Here is a 20,257-nt window from a genome sequence, read left to right as displayed (position 1 = left end):
AAAGGCCACCAAACTGGTGGTCACAGCTCTGTGACCAAGCTGGTGACCACAGCACTGGGTTCCATCTCACTCTGTAAATGGCTATCAAATGGAATTAAATGCTACACCTACAATCAACAGATGAAGGAAAACTAGTTTGGCAAGAAGTGACTTTATCTGGTGCCATGAGTTAAGAAAGACTCTGTATGCTCAATAATCAGGCTAATTTGCTAGATAATCAGATTTCTTGAAATTAAAATAAGGGAAAGGAACACTTATAAAATTTCACCATTTCTGGATCAACTATCAATTATTAAGTAGCAGCTTTCAAATTAGTTAATTTACACTTTTACTGAAATAAAAAAGAAAACGTCACCAACAATGGAGATGAGAAATTATTTAGTTAGCGTAACCCTTTTGTTTATATACTGACAAACAAGAATACATAGTTGATCTTTTCCTTCAAGGACATAACGGGGATTTTAAAAGTAAAAGTAGTAACTCTTCTGGAGATGTGAAGTGCTTATAATGCATTATGAGAGGCAAATTTCAAATACATCACTCCCAGAAGAGTAGCAGTTAAGTAAAATGAGATTTTTGACAAATTCTTTAAAATCACCTGCACTGCAAAGTGCATGATGCATAATTCTTATCTCATTATTATTTTCCACCTTTCTGGAACAGTTTATGAATTGATTGACTAAAGCTGCAATGATGTCACTACTCATTTTGACACTCACTGCATTTAAACAATTTAGATAGCCACAGACCCAAACTTAGGAAATGTGATCAATTTGCAGCTTTTTTTTTTCAGGGAAGAAAGGCAAAACAGAACCTTGATCTGATTTTGAGTGGAGCTTTGGCTAGAACTATTCATTTAAAGTGGAATGCATTGAGAAAGTACTTAGAATTTATGACTAGTGGCTACTTAATTTTCCATGTGACATTACTTTTAGATACTACCTCATGATTTTAACACACCTAAAACAAGCCCTATTGCTTTCATAAAAAAAAAAAAAACAAAACAAAAAAAAAAAAAAACAAAACAAAAAAAAAAAAAAACAAAACAAACAAAAAAAAACAAAACAAAACAAAAAAAAAACCCCAAACCAAACCAAACCAAACCAAAACAAAAAAAAACCACCAAAAAAAACCCCCAAAAAAACAAAAAAAAACCCTGATGGATTTAAGATACAACTGCAATTACTGGTAGACAACAAAGGCTAAATACAGCATAGCATGACTAAATAGCAAGTACTAATATGAGAGTGACCAGGTATGGGAAAAGACTGGAAAGAGTGGCATTGTTCTGCACAGAAATTATGTTCATTTTAATTCTGTGATTTTTTTCAATTATGGTTGCTCAAAATAATTTTGCAATTTAGTTTAACACACTTCCTGAGTTAATCACTAATTCTAAAACAGATTAAAACATTCCTCTCCCCTTACATTTTCAGTTGTCATTAACCCAAGAAAGATGTGTTTTATTGAGTTTTCCCAGGATTCTAGTTTAAGTTCAAATGGTAGATGTGATTTTAACAAGAGAGGCTTTAGGTTCTATTCTCAGCTAGGCAAGCGATTGTAGATCACACAACAGTAATGAAGTGGCTGACCTTTCTTTTCATATTAAATATTCTATTTTTAAGGACATTATGTTTTGTAAATATTGATGGTGCTACTGTATTTGCAGTAGCAGAACACAGCTTTTGAGCAGAACAGCTTCATTTTAGGGTGATGCAGTAACTCACACTTTCTTAATCTGAAGTTTGCCTGAGGTAAAGTTCAAAAAGTCACTTAGGCAAAGGTCTCTTGAATACTACACCTCAGAGGGATCATTAGGACAACGTGAAACATATTCAAAGCAATCAAAAGAAACCAAAAAAATGCAGAATGAAAACAACAGTATATCATAGACATATATAGAAATAAAACCATCTATGTGAGCAATGTTGACTTTAATCTGCATTCTTTTTGTGTAGGTCACATTTTTAGTGTTTAACTTCCCACTTGCTATTTACACAGCATTTTTGAATTTCCTATGGCATTATCTTTCATGGAGGCTTGGTTTAGTATTGTCTACACTATTGCAATTTTGAATTTTTGAAAGGGGGGAAAAAAGCAAAACACTTACAATGAAAGTAAAGTTCTTCATCCCCTTCTTGATCCGCTTTGCTATAGCCACAATGCCTGAAAAGAAAGGAAAATACCAGTTTTACTAGTAAATAATGATCTACTTATCACATCTAAAGTCCTGACAAAATCAGTTCTGCAGGCTGGGATTTTCAGGCACTGAGCACCTAACTGCTGTAGGCCCTTTGAAACTTTCACCTATCATTCTATTGACAGCAGAGTTTTAAATAAATAATGAACAGTTGCAATCAAAAGGCTTTTGTATCAAATACCAGTTGGGACAGGTCTTGGAGAAAAAAATTCTAGTTCTGGTGAAAGGCTTCTACAGATAAAACAGAGGATTAAAGAACTTGAAAGTAGAACACTGTTTTACATGAGGTTATTCTTAAACTTACTGCTGTGTCTCATTTTTTTTGAATGTAAAGTCATTTAAAGGCTGATCAGATAAAGTGTCAGACTTCTCCATGTGAGAAAACTGAACAGAAAGAGAGACTTTGAGGAGCAGAGGTAAAGCACCTGCTAGGGGTTCCTTTTACAGCACATTTACGTAGGACAAAAAGAACATCTTGATACAAGTATCTTGCCAAAGTAAGAGGACAAACCATATAATTGATAACAGGATTAAAATGAAAACTGCCCTTACTAAGAAATATTTCTGTTTCAGTTTTGCAAATTACTATCCCAGGCTCGACTATGTCTAAAGAGTTCACAAGAGTGGTGTCAGATGTGCTTACGTCCATCAAAGATGCAATACCTTCGTCCAATGATGAATCCAAACACCATGAAGACCAGGATGATAGTTCCTGCCACAGCAACCACAGCTATGATAATAACAGGATTCTGTTCACTGGAAACAGCTGTGGCTACAAACAGAGCACAGAGTTGAGATTAGTTAAAAATTAATCCCTGCTAAGGGACTTCAAAAATTTAAGTCAATCATCATGAATTGTAGACTCTCTACTGTTGTAGACTGCCTTTGTCTGAAACAATTACATTGATAAAGTTAGTCTAAAGAAGGGCCTCTATTGGAAATTCAGCTAAATGCTGTATGAGTTAATGATTGTCTACACTGAATAAAAAGAAGCCAAACTGGAATTTCCATGGCCAAAGTGGTACAGCCGTTACCTGAAAGCCAGCACTACTAGCATCTGTCACTTCCACTCCCAACTACTGCTTTGCTGCATTTGTTTTGACTCCCTCCTAGAAGAGGAGTCCTGGATCTCCCTGTAAGGAGGGACAGTAGGAGAGTAATCCCTAATTCTGCTCCTAGCCTCCCCTCTAAAACTCATTGATATGACTTTGAGGGCTTCCAAGGAAATAGTGTCTTTAAGAAAAACGTTTGTGCTGAAGCACTATTAACAAAGATTTCCTAGGTAGCATATTTCAATCTCTTACTGCTATTAATCATTGTAAATGGATATTATTACTTACCATTTGTTTCTCTTAGCAACAAAAAGGTGCTTTCACATTAATACAAAATAGAATTCTCCATGCTTCAGAGAATTTACATGCTAAAATATCCCCACATTATTGCCCTTTTTATTCAGATATGCCAATTCTATTAATATATGTAAATGTATACATGTAACATTACTGTAAAGTGAGGATGTAATACTTAGCCTGAGAAACCTTGAAGCTTGTTAAAAACATTGCTTGCCTGCCATCTAATAAGGGTGGCCATGTACTCTGATACATTAAGTAAGCACAGCTCTCCTGAACTCTGGAGATGCACCGGTTTGTAACAGTGAGGATCTGAACCAGAAGATGCATAGAGGATGAGACATGAGGGATTGTGTAAGTGAGAGTCAGCTGGAATCATAAAATCACAGAATCATAGAATCATTTAGGTTGTAAAAGTTCTCCAAGATCATCAAGTCTAACCTTTGACTGAATACCACCATATCAAACCACAAGCAATAAATGCCGCTTACAGTGGCACTTCGAACACCTCCCTGGGTGGCCCATTCCAATGACTAAACATCTGTTTAGTGACAAAATTCTTCCTGGTATCCCCTGGTGCATCTTGAGGCTCTGTCTTCTTGTCCTTGAGAAGAGACCGACCCCCACCTTACAACAAGCTCCATTCAGGTACTTTTAGAGAGTGGCTCCTCCCTGAGCCTCCATTTCTCCAGGCTAAACAACTCCAGCTCCTTCAGTTTCTCCTCATCAGACTTGTGCTGCTGCAAACTGTTCCCTTCTCTGGACATTCTCCAGCAACTCAATGTCCTTTCCAAAGTGAAGGGCCCAGAAGTGGATACAGGACTCAAGGTGTGGCCTCACCAGTGACAAATACAGAGCAATGATCACTGTCCTAATCCCACTGGTCACAGTATTCCTGAAACAAGCCAGGATGCCATTGGCCTTCTTGGCCACCTGGGCACACACTGGTTCATGTTCAGCCAGCTGTTGATCAGCACCCCCAGGTCCTTTTTCACTGGGGCACTTTTCAGGTACTCCTCCCCTGACCTGTAGTGTTGCATGAGGTTTTTATGACCCAAGTGCTGGACTCAACACTTTACCTTACAAACCTCATACAGTATTCTTTGGCCCATCAATTCAGACTGTCCAGATCCTTCTACAGAACTTTCCTATCCTCCAGCAGATCAACACTCTGCTCTAATTTAGCACCGCCTGAGAGCTTACTGAGGGAGTCCAAGCCATCAGTTATAATATTGAACAGGACTAGCCCCACTACTGAGTTTAGGGGAACCCCACTAGTGACCATCCACTAACTGGATGTAGCACCATTCACTACCACCCTCTGGGCTTGGCCATCCAGCCATTTTTTAACCAGCAAAGAGTGCACCTGTCTAAGCCATGGGCTGCCAGTCTCTCCAGAAGAATGGTGTGAGAGTCAGTATTGAAGGCTTTACTGAAGTCCAGGTAAACTGCATCCCCTAAGCAGGTAACTTGGTAATAAAAGGAGATCAGGTTTATCTAGCAAGACCTGCCTTTCCAAAGGCCAAGCTGGTTCTTACCTGATGTCACCCTGATTTTTAAGAGTTTTATAAGCCTTCTGAGTTTACATTATTGTAGAGAACTTTCTCACACAACTTTCTGTAAATAACCTATTGTTTTGCATTCTTTCATAGAGGCGGAGAAATTTGATGTACAGGTAGTTTGTCCAGTGACGTTGGCGAGGTGGCACGTTCACCCTCCAATCCACTGGCATCTTTTGAGAACTATAAATGATTGGAGTCAGAGGAAATAAATCAGTCTCTTCATCGTAACCATAGCTGTGGTGCGTCGTTTTCCCTTGTGTCATCTGGTGACAACCTGATCCCTTTGTTGCCCTGTATGTGCCGTGGGATCACACTCAAAATTATTTGATCCATGACCTTCCCTGGCACCAAGGTCAGGCTGACCTCTGTGGTTCTCCAGACCCTCCTTCCAACCCTTCTCATAGATGGATGTCACATTGTCCAATTGCAATTGTCTGGGACCTCAGCCTTTTCCTCATCCTTGGCTACACTCCTCCACATCAAGAAAAGGATGGATATTTTCCTTGACCCTCTTTTTGTTGTTAATTTATTTATAAAAACACTTAGTATATTTCACAACAGTGGCCAGATTGAGTTCTAAACTGAGCTCTCACTTTCCTAGTTTTCTCTCTACATGACCTAATAGCATCCTTATATGCTTCCTGAGTTGCCTGTCCCTTTCTTCCAAAGGTCATAAACTCTTTTTTCCCTGAGTTCCAGTGAAAGCTCCCTATTCAGCCATGCCAGTTTTCTTCCCCACTGGCTTACCTTTCAGCGCACAGGGATGGCCTGTTTCTGTGCCTGTTAAGATTTCCTTCAATCTCCTCCTATTTGTTACCTGTACTGTGTGCATTGGTGTAGATGCACTTCAGTTGGGTTGATTTTACCCCCAACACTGGCATGCCACCCCTAGACTCTCCTCTAGCCTGCCTGGTCTTACCCCTTTCCCCTTTCAAACCTAGTTTAAAGTCCTATCAATCAGCCCTGCAAACTCATGGGTTAGAATCCTTTTCCCCTTTTAAGATAGGTGAACCCCATCTGTCTCCAGCAGGCCTGGGGCTGTGTAAACTGTCCCATGACTTGAAATGCAGCCAACAGATGAAAGAGGCAGAGGAAAAAAAGGAGACCAAACTGATAGCAGACTAACTAAATTAATGGTATGCTAATATGGTTTACTGCTGGTACTGGTAACTGAACTGGAATGTCTACACCAGGTTTTATGAACTCCACAAAACTGGGCTTGTGTTACAGACTTCAGAGGTTCCCATAGAAACAAATAGCCCAGAATTTTCTTGGGAAAAGTAAGCCAATCAACATGATTTATTTTTTCACTGACACTGACCTGTACCAACTGTTTCCCCCCAAAATAACAAATCCCTTGTTATACTACACACATTTAGAATACTCTGCACTGGAGGGAAATTACACACACCCCCCTAATTTTATGTCCTGAAGAAACCTGTAATTTTTCTATATTCTCTCTAACGCACATGAGGAAAATCACACTATTAAAAATGCGGGTGTTGGAGTAGTAGTTGCTGCTGCCTAAAATCTGTCCCCACCAAGCCTCTCCACAGCTGGCTCAGCGATAGAGGCAAGAAAGGCTCTTTTTGCAGGGTTTTATTCCAGTGAAGGATATCACACGTGGCTGAAGGGAACTCAGCGGGGTAAAAGAGAACAACCACGTGCAGAAGGCAGCTTAAGAAGGGGCAGGGGTGGGGTGCAGAGCTAAGGGCTGGGCAGAGGGGTTTGGTCTCCTGGGAAAGGGGGGTGGCCAATCCAGGGACACCAATCCAGTGAGGGGACAGGGAAAGGAGAAACCAGGGGAAGTTACACAGGGGAAGTGGCCGCACAGAAGTCCCAACGGGAGACTGCTTTTCCCCCCAGGAGGACTGGCTCTGTGGTGAGAGGTTACTGCCATTGCCAGGGCCGAGGACTTGGGAATTGACCGAGGTGGGAGAGTTCATGGGATGCTACACACTATTCCTATAACTCTTTAACTAAAAAAGAATGCTTATCTTTAAGTAACTATAACTTTCTGAGATACACAAGTCAGTAGGATGCTACTGTAGATTTGCCTATATTCCACTCATACAGCTTTTAAGAAATCATTGGTGACTGTTTTGTGCAAGAGCACAGGGGCATAAGTCATACAACTCAGTTTCTGCAACTCATCTAGGCCATTAAAACAGACAATCCCAAGGAATGTAAAATTTCTATAAAATACAGCGTTTCCTTAAACTATTCCCATCTGTCTTTGAACTTCACTGCAAACCTCACTTGGAAGGGAAGAAGAGGCAGCATCCTGTCATAATGGCCAGGGTGTGAAGCTTCATCCATCCAAAAGAGTTTGGAAAAATCCCCAGCCCTGCCTGTCACCTAGTCCAGTAGCCAAGATAAGTGCATAGAGGCTGACATATGTGAGTGGGTTGCTCTGTGTAAGTGCCTCACAGATTTTGGGTACTTCCACATTCTGGAAGCTAGCAGACAATGTTTTTTGGGCTCTGGAAAATGTTGGGGACATGGTACACTGGCCAACTGGTAAGACAGGTGGGATGCAATGTATGATTTATTTTTATATCTTTAAAAAAAAGAGAGGAGTGGGCTGATTGTGGGCATGGTCTGGTATAAATTCAGTGACAGCAGTGTAAGACATCTGCCTCTGCTTCTCCTGTGTGATGAACTCAGTCTGCTGGTGTAAGGGTGAATCAGAACACAGCTTCTGGAATGATCCCCGTGGCTTGGCAGAAACAAAGATGCTAGAGTGTTCTTAGAGGAATGATTTTGGGATGCAGAAGGTCTTTTCAGAGGGCGCATGCATGACTACCTGTCACTGGTGATGCCGCAACAGCAATGACATGGAATCAGCACCAGGACAGGAAAGTTCTTACCTCTGCTTAAGCTGTGCTCAGAGGTCGACACAGGGAACTGGTACTTGGGCATTCAGCTACAGCTGACACCTGATCTGAGCTATGAGATGTACACATCCAATGCACAATGCTTAATTGAAAGGAGTTAAATTTAAACCATCTTTTAAATACATGGTTGTAGGGATGGGGAATGCATAGCTAAACACCCTGGAGGATTTAAAAAAGGATATCAGCTGAAAATGCTGTGCTGATGCTCCAAGAACCTTTTCTCATACAAGCAACTTCAAATGCACAATTTCTGGAAAAGAATTCTTGGTGAAGTTAACCATGAAATTTTCAATGATATCTGGATCCATGTATGCCAAATACTACTTTCTTAAGTATTTCTTAAGTATGTGCTTTATGCCTTCTATAAAAATTTGTAGTATTGGTATTTCAGACTTTGGATATAAATTATAGGTATGCATAATGCTTCAATCTTGTTTGATGTACTCAGATTCATGGAGAAAAGGAAAAAGCAGAGACTTAATTCCAGGTTTTGTCAAGTGCTTCTACTTTAACAGTAAGAGCTGTAAAGAAGTCAAAGATTGGACTCGATGACCTCAGAGGTCTTTTCCAACCTAATTGATTCAGTGATTCTGTAAGTGAAAAGATCTGCTTCCATTACAAAAAGCAGAGGATTGTCTTTAGGTCCACTGGCTACAAACCACTTAACTTGACTTTTAAATATGTCAGTGAACCAAGAGATAGAATTGACACTTGAGTGATATTTTATGCATTTGAGTGTTTTTCCAGAGGGACTTCTCTTTCTAATAACCAGCCAACAAAAAATACAACTAGCACCATTGATTGATCTGTGGCAAACACAGTGTAGAACAGAAATTGTCTGCCTTTATAAAGCATGTTTACATCATAATTTTGAAAATTTTCCATAAATATCTATGCAATACCCAACATGTATGATATGATCTAATACAGGCATAATATATGTATATTTTACATATTAGATAGTATTAATATAATGGATATAGTTCCTCAAATATTGAAAAGTGGCTATACAGTTTCTATCACAATTCAGAAAACAGCACACTATTTTAAAATCTACTTAATTAACAACACCAACCAAACAGTGCCAACCAGAGGAAGTGCCAGGACAAATCCACATAGGCAACACGACTAACTGAATGTGGTGATCATTATATATATTCTTACACAGATATATACATGTGTATTTTCTTCTTAAAATACTTTGACATTTTTAAAAGCTGAATTCAGAAATCCACTGGAATGATGAGAAGAAGCCAAAGCCTGTAAACTGTAGCATAACACGATTTCGTGTTCACCTGCATGGTACATCCCTTGAGGTATATTTCCCAAAACCAATCCAATAAAGGTCTTCCTTTCAAATGCTAACAATAGACAAATTTGGTGAGCCTGTACGTTCTGATGAAATTATAAATAAAATATAAGAAACTAATACTTTAATGTAAAACAATTTTAGAAGAGTTTAATGGAATTTGCTATCGTTTTACCAACATCTTAATTATTTCTGAAAACCCTATATGGGGAATCTTGGATGCTTATCCTTGCTGGGAATTATATTTTATAATATTGTCTCAAGATAATGGAAAATATGTTACTTCTAGAATTTTCTTTAATGAAAACACAGAACATTTTTCATGGCATCTCAAAGCATACAGCTGGCCTGTGACAAAAGAAACCTGCTGTGCATCCTGGCCAAGAATCTCTGTGGTTTATATACATTTTTTCATCATCTGAGTCAGAAAAGGAGTGCAGGAGAGTGGTCAGTGATGCATTTATTATAGGATTTTCTAATCTCCCATATGTTGACCAAACTCCAGTCAAAACTGTTTATCTCTGAAACCATCTTTGCTAATCTTAGCAGCTACCAGTCTGCTTACATTCAGTATGTAAAAAATACTCAGATAATTAGAGAAATGTTGGGGAAATATTTTGATGCAATAATTTTAAACCACTATGGACAATAAATTATCTAATTAGCAGGAACTTATTATGACAGACTTCTAATTTGTTTTCCAGAAAACTATTCAAAATAAGAAATTACTTCTGGCTGTACCTCAGGTTCCCATTCTGCAAAATGGGGATTCTGCTACTGACTTTTTCCACAGATGGGAAGTATGCTATTAGACACAGAGCTAATAATATTAGTAATAACAGCTTACTGCTGTTATTATGATAATTACTGTTTCAATTATGTCTATTAGATGCGTAGTATTATGCATTATTTATAGTTTTTATATTCTGTGTGGAACTAAGGAGGAATCAAGACCTAACTACCGTATATTAAGAATAACCACAAGTTGTCCAGGCAACACCTGGCTGCAATTAATAGGATGCAATAATGTCTGTCTGCACACAGTTTTGGATAGACTGCTGCACAGGGTGCATAGAGGGTATGGCATCCATACCCTTTGAATTCACAGGCGATGTATTCCTGTATTTCCAGCTCCCAATCCAGCTGACCTGATGCCAAGGTCAACGTGAAGCAAATGCTCTAAACCAGGGAAACCAGATTTGGGTCTGCAACAGGGTGGTGGAGGCTCAGGGCTCCCAGGTCTCACTGATGAAAGACTTTTTTGGTTTCACAATTTAGAACTTATCATACGAGCCTGAGAAGAACTTACTATCATTGAGATTTCATTTCTTTACTAAACTAAATTGCCAATGAATTCAAAATACACTAAAGATGGAATAACAGCTGAAGACACACATATAAACGAAACTACCAAGTTGTTGGGTTTTTCTTCAGAAAATCAGATGGAAAAAAATAGCCTGGAGAAGTCTCTGTGGGTTGAAATCTCCTCCTTCCTTCTCTCCCCAGTTACAGAAGAATCTAGTTGAGTAATTCAGCTCATCACTACTCACTTATTTTGTGGGGAAAAATAAAAGTGTGTTTGAATTAAAGAAAAAAAGTCTTTGTGTATTAGAAGGAGAGCAAAGGAGAAGAACCTCATATGTATCAAATCTCCTCCAGCAAACTGTAAGACTAGTTTTCACTTCTATGGTAAAATAAATTATGGAAGCTCACCCTTCAAAAGACAATGACAAAAAATTCTTTGGTTCTTCTTCACATAGAACCAAATTCTTTCTAATTGTAATTATGTTGCTTATGACACTTTCCTTTCTTGCTTTACTTACTACCTTTACAGAAAGGGTTAATTTCCTGTAAACCTAATTCCTTACCTGTGGCTTCTTCCAGTGTGGCAACATCCAGTCTGGGGCTGTAATTGCCATAACCAGCAGCAGTAAAAGCACGAATCTGGAAAACATACACTGTTCCTGGCTTTAGGTTATTAATAGAAGCTGAAGTGGACTTGGTTTTCACTGTTGAATAGGTCCTCTCCCTTTGATCCTGGAAACAATAAGACAAAAGATTAAATGACATTTACAGATCAGATTTTATCATGATTGCACAACTGCAACTGACAGCCAGCCTGGGTAGTTTATTTCTATTTGCTGAATGCTCTTTCCCCCCCAAAAAAAAAAATAAAGCATACTCTGTGGAGTATTACAAAACATTGTCAATGCAATGAAGAGCTCTAAGTGTAACATAATATTCAAACGGGATGCTCATGCTGTTACTCAGAAAACATCCAAAAAATAAAAAAAAGATTGCTTTTTTGGCTCTGATTAAATTTTGTGAAATTTTGATGAGAAATAATTCAACCACAGCTTTCCAGGGGAATCTGTTATGTCTAAACAGTTCAAGGACAGAGAAATTTTTCTTTCATGGTCAGAACATGACAAACGTAGGGCTGCACAATCTGCCTTCATTCTGCATTAATTCAGTTTATAGCTGTCAGAATTTTGAATGGAGAAACTCTGACATCATTACTTTGACATTGTACCCTTCTATCATCTCTAAAAAAATATAATATCGCTAATTTATAATTGGCTGGATTTTGCATAATTTCTGAGGTCCTTAACTCAGTTTTCATTCAGATTTTCCTCTCTGGTTTTTAGTCTTTTTTCAGTTTTAGACTCTAAGGCATAAAGAAGAACCTAGGGAACGAAGCTCACTATGACACTTCACAAATTTGAAGCCGTAAGATTACAAACCCTATGAGTAATAACTCACTTTCAAATAGTACAAAAGCTGTATCACAGATCATTAGAGTATTCAAAAAGCTATACTTATTCATCACATTTACTGACAGAGATTATGTTTCAGCATAGATATGTGAAGCCCTGTTGATTTTTGGTGGCAGATGCAACCCTGATTTGAAGGGCAGAAGAGATGAATTAACCAACCATCTGAATGCACCACATGACCAGACAAGCATGAGCCGAACGCAGCAGTGCTAATGAGACGGATACAGAGGGAAGAAATAAATCTGTAACTCATTTCAGTAATATTTCACCAGCTAAAAGTGATGGAGAGCCTTCCCTGTCACAGTCAGTAAAGCAACAAAGGCTTTTGCTGAAATACTATACAGAACACACAGGGCTATACAGAACATATATGATTTCTTTTCTCAGATTCAGTAAGGGCTTCTGGTTCTTGCCTAGTCTATTACTTGAGCAAGCCTACAGTCTTAGCTAGCAACAATTTTCCATATCTTCTCCAAGAGAGTTTTATTCATCAGGAAGTGAGGACCATGGCAGAATGTATATTGGCATGTGAGAAAGAACAGGAATGCTTGAGAAATGAGACACAAGTGTAAGGAAACCATAAACAGCCAGGTTCAGGACTGTAAGCCACAGTGGAATTTCAGTTTGGGTTTTGATGCATAAACGAGGCTAATTTGAATTGCCAACAGTCCTTGTATTCAAAAATAAATAAATAACAAAAAAAAAAAAAAAAAAAAAAAAATAACCTGCGCTAGAAATCTCACAGAACAGGCTTACTTTGGAGATTTCAGGCCGTTTCCATTCCAGCCCTAGCCAGAAGTGAGAGGTGAAAAAAACACTTATCGGAGTATTTCAGAATGACAAAAAATGTTTGATTTAATTTGGGTGTAAAAGGAGCCAAAAGTTCAAATCCTTTTATCTTTCTTTCCTTTTAAACTAGTGAAACAAAACTTAAATGGCCTCCCTCATTCTGAGCAAGAAGACTGTGAATTAGTTTTAAAGCTGAAATGCATTTTTTTGGAAGGAAAACAATGATTTCACTATTCGTGCAAAAATTACTTCAGTTAAAGTTACACAGTTCAGTTAAAGTTACATGAAGTTACATTCAACATGACTGTTTGAATGAGCTTTTTATTCTCTTATTAATTTCACTGTACTAAGTATAATACTGGAAGATGTCCTTCCATTAAAAAAAAAACAACTTTAACATCAGTTTTTCTCTTTGCAAACATAGACAAAAGTGGCAATGAAATTCTGCTGGTTATTTAAAATGAATATATAGGGAAAATAACAAAAGCCACATTCTAAAAGCTATCATTATATAAAAAGCTGGGTATCTTGGTAATTTTTCTGTCATTTTACATTACCCATTTAAATTATTTATTTTATTTGAACAGATTAGAAACTGTTCTGCACATTAAAGAAATGCAAGGTTTTTGGGTTCTCAATTTTTTTTTTTGGTTCAGAGGACAGTTTTGCCCTTGATAAATATGTAACATTTTAAAAATACTTGGACTTTATTTGCATGTGTATGTACACACACATGCTCGAGGGACAAAAATCATCTGCTAAAATTAGTAAAATTTCTTCCAAAGAATTATTTAGCTATCTGTACCTATCTGTTAGATTTTGTTATAAGAATCATTAGAATGAACAACTTAAACTGTAAGTTAGCCTCAACAAATAAAAAATTTATTCCTTTCCCAAATCATATAAAGATCTTTTGATAAGTATATTTGTGTAATTCACCACTGAAAATGAAATATGACACTTGATATTACATCCAATCTGGGCTGAATTGACCTAATTCTGTGTTACGTAGTAAGATGACAAGCTCTTTCTGATATAGGGGTACTGTTACCTTGCCTGTAGAAATGTCTTCATGAGTGACCACAAAGGAGCCCCTTTATTCATTTTATTTCATTTTAATTCAATTTTTTTTTTTCACAGCATGTTTTATAAAGATTAGGAGTATGTTATGTTATGCAGACAATTTCCCAGGGAATCTGGAGGAGCCAAACTTAGTCTGAGTCCCATGACAAATGTAGAACTGCACAACCTGCCTTCACTCTGCTTTCATCCAGTTTACGGTTGTCAGAATTTTTTTATTCTGCAGTACTTCAAAGTTATCATGAATGAAGCCCTAGACATGCTGAAATGAATGGCAAAACTCCGACTGACATCAGTAAGATTGCAATTTCACTCTACTAGAAACAGAGATCACTTCATCTACTACTGAAAAGCAGCCTTCAATTCATTATTGCATTGAGAGAACAAGTGAAAGATAAATTTCACAGCCCTGGTCCCTTTTAAAAGGACAAATAAGGAATATTTATTTCCTAAAAGTCTAGGAAGTGTTTTGAAAATTTTCAAACATCAAGTAGGAGCTGCCCAGCTCATAACAAAATAAAAAATGCAGTAGGAAGTTGTACTTGATACATCATATCAAGACTAGAATTACATTGGTACAGAAGGAAATGAAAAAAGCTTCAAACACAAAGTAGAATAGATGTGAAAACAGGAATTTAAGGGTAAAAAATATCCAAGGACAATTTGACAATTAAAAAAAAAGGAAAGAAAGGCAGATTTCAAGTGTATATTTCATTTTTAGTATGCCAAAATACAGTATTTGAGACATATGATAGCAATAATAATGGCAGGATTTAGCTAGTTATTAAAAACAAGCAGAATCACTGACTTTGGAGAGACGAGGTAGTTGATAGCTGATGATTTTAACACTGTTCCACAATGCAGCAAGCCAGCATAAAGCAAACAACACATTGTTGCACATTACAGATAATCTTAGCACTTACTTTCTCATAATATTTGATTTCATATTCAGTAATGACTCCATTGGGATGTTCTGGTTCCTGCCAGGAAAGCTCCACGCTCCTCTGCAGCACTCTTTCTTTCATTACGCCACTAACTTGCGAGGGAGCTGTTTGGACAAGATGTGTCAATAAATAAAAAGCAAATTCGTTGGATGGCTAAAATCAAATGTCATTACTGATCCACCTCATGCTGAGCAACTTTCATTAAGGTAAAAGAAAGCACCTTTTCATAGCTCACAATTCAAAGCTAATGAATATTCTAGCAGATCCATATTACTGTTCAGAAACATAGAAATCTAACTAAAGTGCAAACAGCAAAAGGCATCATTGTTCCAGTTAGTGCAAAACTGAGATTGATGGGATAGGAAAAACAATTACGGAAATTAATTCTGATGATGATAGCAAATAAATTTTTAGACTGATGTGTGGTAAATTAAGAGTCTAAATATTTATTGCATATGTTTCTGAAATGCACATAAAAAGAGAAATAATATTTTAGAAGCAAAATCACATTTTAGGCTGATTTGATATGACTAATTCTAGTTCTGCTTAGAAATAGTCTCTCACATTATCTGATTATGACCTGATGGTGATGAAAACAACTTTGTTAAGAGACTAAGCCCACTCTTTTTCATTTGTTCCAACCACTCCAGGACATTTACTCTTTAGAGCTAAGTTTCTGTATTTGGTCTTAGCATTTTTGAAAGTTCAAGACAATTTAAGGAGTTGATCTCATGGAACAAAGGTGACACTGTCTTCCTCTGCCTCACTCTAGGAAGATATAAATAAAAGCACGCTTCATGCACGCACATGTACATACACTGAGTTTCCTAATAAATATTGCCCACAAACAAGCACCTTTTGAAATTAAAAAAACCCAAACCCAGTATAAAAGCATTATAGAGACATTGACTCTCATATAAAAATGTTTAAGAGAGAATGTAATAAACTGTGAAAGACTGAAAAAATAACTCACTTTCTCAACTTATTTTTAATGAGAAAGAGGGCAGATATTTTTCTGATGTGCAGCATCAAAGGAGGCCAAACATTACAGTCTTCCTCAAATATACACACTGAATTTAGAACAGAAGTCCTACAAAATTATAGCACTTCGAAAAACAACTATGGTGTTGGAACCATGCAGAACTTGGTCTTGTTCTCATTCAGTTTAATGGATATCAATTTTGCTCAAGCAAAAGATAAAGAACAAGACCTGACCCTCAGACCCCTACAGTTAAAAGCTAAATGCCATTTACATGGATCAGGACTTGGTCTTGGGGCAGACTCAGACACAGGAAAGGTGTTTGAGATAAATTTATTAGAAATAATATACTAGAGATAATACTAAAGATATTAGAGATAAATTTATATCTTTTTCTAACACAGAATCTAATACAGATTTTATTTTGAAATTTTTGCTTAAAAAACCTGAAAACTTTAAATCTTTTAGGTAAAAAACCACCATCTTATTTCAGAACTGTATATAAAGCTTTCATTATGTAAAATCATATAGTCTTCAGATAAAATAAAATTCTTATCCCAAGCAACAAGGTGTTCTTCACTTTCTCTAGTTTTCTAAAATAACATAAAACATCTATAATGCACACTGCTGTATCATTAAGTATAAAAACATAATGACAAAATTAATATTATTATATATTACAAAATTATTATATATTATAATTATAAAATTATTATATATTATAAAATACCTAAAGCACAATAAAGAAAATCATCCTCTGAAAAATTAAATTGGATTGTTAACTTCTTACTGCAATTCTGAAGTTTCTAGGATATAAAAAATAATTATAACATGTATGTTCATGTAGGTTGCATTTCACTGGAGGCTCCAAGAATACATGAAAATTACAGTTTGAAGCCATGCATGATAATCTTCATTATGAACTATTATGCTGTATATAATCAATATAATCAAAGTTGAAGATCTCTTACTTTAGGCTGCCTAAATGATAAAATCATAAAATTGTATCAGAGCAGCAACATGGGTTGCTGCAAAAAGCCAGGATCAGTCTCACTCTCCTTGCATTCTCTTTCTAAAAGCTGAGAGTATTTTCACTCTTTAATTAGTGAAATATATTCTTTTGCATAGCTAAGACTCCAGAATGCAGCAAACTAATTTACTGTCTAGTTTTCTTTGACATGATTAACTAGTTGTCTTCTTTGCCTAAATAAGTACCTCTGCATCCTGAATGAATTTCAGTGAGGTCATTATGTTTCATGTATAACTTTCTATCTCATCCAGATAAATGTATCTCAAATTGCTAATCTTACATTTTTAGATGTCTGAAATTTATGTTGGTACTTATTATTGAACAATTTTATATTACCTAGGTCACTGGAATTTGTTTTCCATGTTTTCTGCTTTTTGTTTTTGCTTATCAAATTTTTTCATTCCGTTGGCCACAGCATTCATTTTTCTTAAAGCAGTGAAGCAAAATAAAGTTGATATTAGTTAACTCTGTGTATGTGGGAAAGGAACAGGAATGTGAAGGAGGAGGGAACGAGAGAGGGGAAAGATTTTAATCAAGGAAATGAAATACACTGTGCGACATTCCTGCTTAACACCTGTACAAAGTACATAAAAAACAGGCGTATTCCATTCTTAAAGAATTTCCATTCAAACTAAAATACCAGTGATTTATCAACATTGCAAGATTATCAACATTGCAATGCAATTGGGGTTTGTGTGTAGGATTTTTTGTAATTTGTTTTTGTTTTGGGTTTTTTGCAACCAAAACTAAAAAAAGTTGTAGTACCTTTCATTGTTAGAAGAACCACATGAGGAAGAAAAGAAAGTCCAAACCTACAGTCCAACCTTGCATATGTTAGCAGCTCTGAAGACAATTATATTGCATATAATTCCCATCCCACATGAGATTCCTAAAATGCAGCATGCTATCTAACCTTATTTTGAGTCCCCATGTTTTTCAGGGGAAGAAGGGAATCATTAAATTGACTGAAGCCAGAGTATCCTCCTCTGGCAAGGAACACCAGTTTGTTTTCACTGCACAGAAATCTCTTCAAACTAGATCAGCCACATAAGCCAATCCATTGAGTGGGCAGGCTATCTTTATCCTGCCTTTTGGGCTGCATTTCTTGATCTCTGCTTAATGAGAGTATACAGGTCAGGAGCATTTTGTTCTTTATTCTAGTATAATAATTTCCTCTGTATTCTCTCTGTGGCTTTCTTGCAGACGGTTTTAGATTCATGTTTTATTTTTTATGGCTTCCTGACACATCCTTTTAAACCTTTAGCCAACTTCTCATTGCCTATCTATGCTAATCAATTAACAACTTTTTATGGTTTTGAAACAACTATATATGAGCAAGCTTGAAAATGAGTTAAAGAATACAATTCATCCTTAAAAACAAGATAAATTAGGGAATTAAACTGAAAAAACAAAACAAAAAACAAACAAACAAACAAAAAAACACAAAAAAAACCAAAACAAAACAAACAAAAAAAAACCTCCATAACAACAGGATTAAAAATAACATATTTGTTCCCATTTCTAGCTAAACCAATAATGATAATAACAATAATAATAAAGTACTTCAGGGTGTTTTTCTTCTAGCAATCTACTTCTTGCCACTGCATCTTTAACGAAGTCTTTCATGACAAAGACACTTCTTACAGCATTTCTAGACAACTGTATACCCAGTCCTGAATGACTTGAGCATGCATAATCCCTACTGTATCACTTCAGGTTACAATGAAGCATCACTTGACAGAATCATTATTTCCATAATATATTACACGAGGGATACCGACTGTTCAAAACACCATTTGCTATCAACTTGCTTTCTGATATACCTCATCTCTTCTTTTTCTCCTTCCTGCTGACACAACATCCGACGCATCAAACACACACAGCCTCTCAGGGCTAACAGGCAGATGTACCTACACACGCAGCATAAGAAAGTACTTTGAGAATGACAGGCCCTCAGCACTCTCATTCACCTTTTTAAAATGCTTCAAATATACCATTCAGCAAAAGAAAAAATTGATTTTCCCCAGGTTTCAACATCACAGCCACTGAGAAATATAACTGTGCTGGGTTTTACTGATAAAGCCTTCAAGTTATATAGATTTCAAGCTGGTCATCATTTTCAGATCAAGTTATAGAAAAAGTTAAAACTGAGGTGACAAAAAGAGCAGGATATTCCAAGGATATATTCTCTTCCAGAGAGAATATTGCATCTGGTAGACTGATGTGTTCTATCCATACTGCTAAGCCAAGCATATGGTACATTTTTAATATGTGCAAATATTAAGGTATAGAAAACTGTAGCAATTGTTTTGGAAATTGCTACTTTTAGTCCAGAGTAATTTGAAAATTTTATAATATAATACTGCTCATGCCTTTAATTCCTATCCTTAGCTATTCTCCACTTCTCAAGACTAACATTTTCCTTGATCCATAGTGTGCTTTCTAGAAGGCACAGACAGGTGTATCTGAACATATCACCACCAAAGAAACAAAGCAAAGCAACAAACTCCCAACAAACAAAACCAATCAAACAAAAATGCCAAGCAAACAACAACAAAAAACCAATAGAAACTGAAAAATCAAAATAAGTGAAGCTGGACTTTAACATATAAGAGGAATTAGGCATAATATACCAATTGCTAGCACAAAATCAGCTGTAAAAATCTTTTTACTGAAAAAAGATAAGTCAGCAAAAGGAACATACCTATCCATTTCTCAGTGATTTCCTAAAGTCCTGAATATTGAATGTGTCTCAATTCCATCAACAGCATCACTCATGGAGACTTTTAATTTGATACTTTTTAAACAGTGTCTCTAGAAGCAGCATCCTGTGCATTTAGTAGTTCATGTATACAAAACAAAATACTTATAATTCTTAGAAAGAAGGGTTTACAATCCTGTAGTCACACTTCATACAGAAAATTTCATAAATGAACAGGACTACATGCTCCTTGTGCAGGACCAAATCCTGTATTAACAAATGCTATCAAATCTACGCTTGCAACTCCAGACAAATTCTAAAGAATGAACAGGCTGTTAGACTTCCTTAACCTTTTTTTTTTTTTTTTTTTTTTTTTGTTGTTGTTGTTGTTGTTGTTGTTTTTTAGTGATTTCCTTATCTCACAGCAGCAATAATGTGCTGAAGTCAATCTGAGCTTCCTCTTGTACCTGCTGAAGTATAACAATAACACTGGCACTTCGATAGCACCCTTACGACATTTCCTAAAGGACAACAACTTGGCTTTTGGCATCTTTTATTTTCACATCATGAGATATGCAAGAATCACTCAAAATCACCAGCTTTTCCTACAGCAGCAATGAGATCAATTTTACATCCCTGT

At 36.6% G+C, this 20,257-nt stretch overlaps 1 protein-coding gene across 7 annotated transcripts in view; it reads right to left on the bottom strand.

Moving 5' to 3' along the window:
* Positions 1-20,257, bottom strand: part of EPHA7 (EPH receptor A7) — a 165,809-nt gene that overhangs the window by 28,898 nt on the left and 116,654 nt on the right. For all 7 annotated transcript variants that reach the window (XM_053972822.1, XM_053972820.1, XM_053972821.1 and 4 more), the window contains exons 6-9: positions 14,887-15,011; positions 11,186-11,354; positions 2,864-2,972; positions 2,111-2,166 (exon numbers count right to left, since the gene is read on the bottom strand). In XM_053972822.1, the coding sequence (XP_053828797.1) occupies positions 2,111-2,166; positions 2,864-2,972; positions 11,186-11,354; positions 14,887-15,011 (459 nt within the window). The remainder of the gene's footprint in view (positions 1-2,110; positions 2,167-2,863; positions 2,973-11,185; positions 11,355-14,886; positions 15,012-20,257) is intronic.

Source organism: Vidua macroura, chromosome 3 (assembly GCF_024509145.1).
Source record: "Vidua macroura isolate BioBank_ID:100142 chromosome 3, ASM2450914v1, whole genome shotgun sequence".
NCBI classification, from domain to species: domain Eukaryota; kingdom Metazoa; phylum Chordata; class Aves; order Passeriformes; family Viduidae; genus Vidua; species Vidua macroura.
The sequence above is the reverse complement of the archived record's forward strand: the minus strand, read 5'-3'. Positions and strand labels throughout refer to the sequence as shown.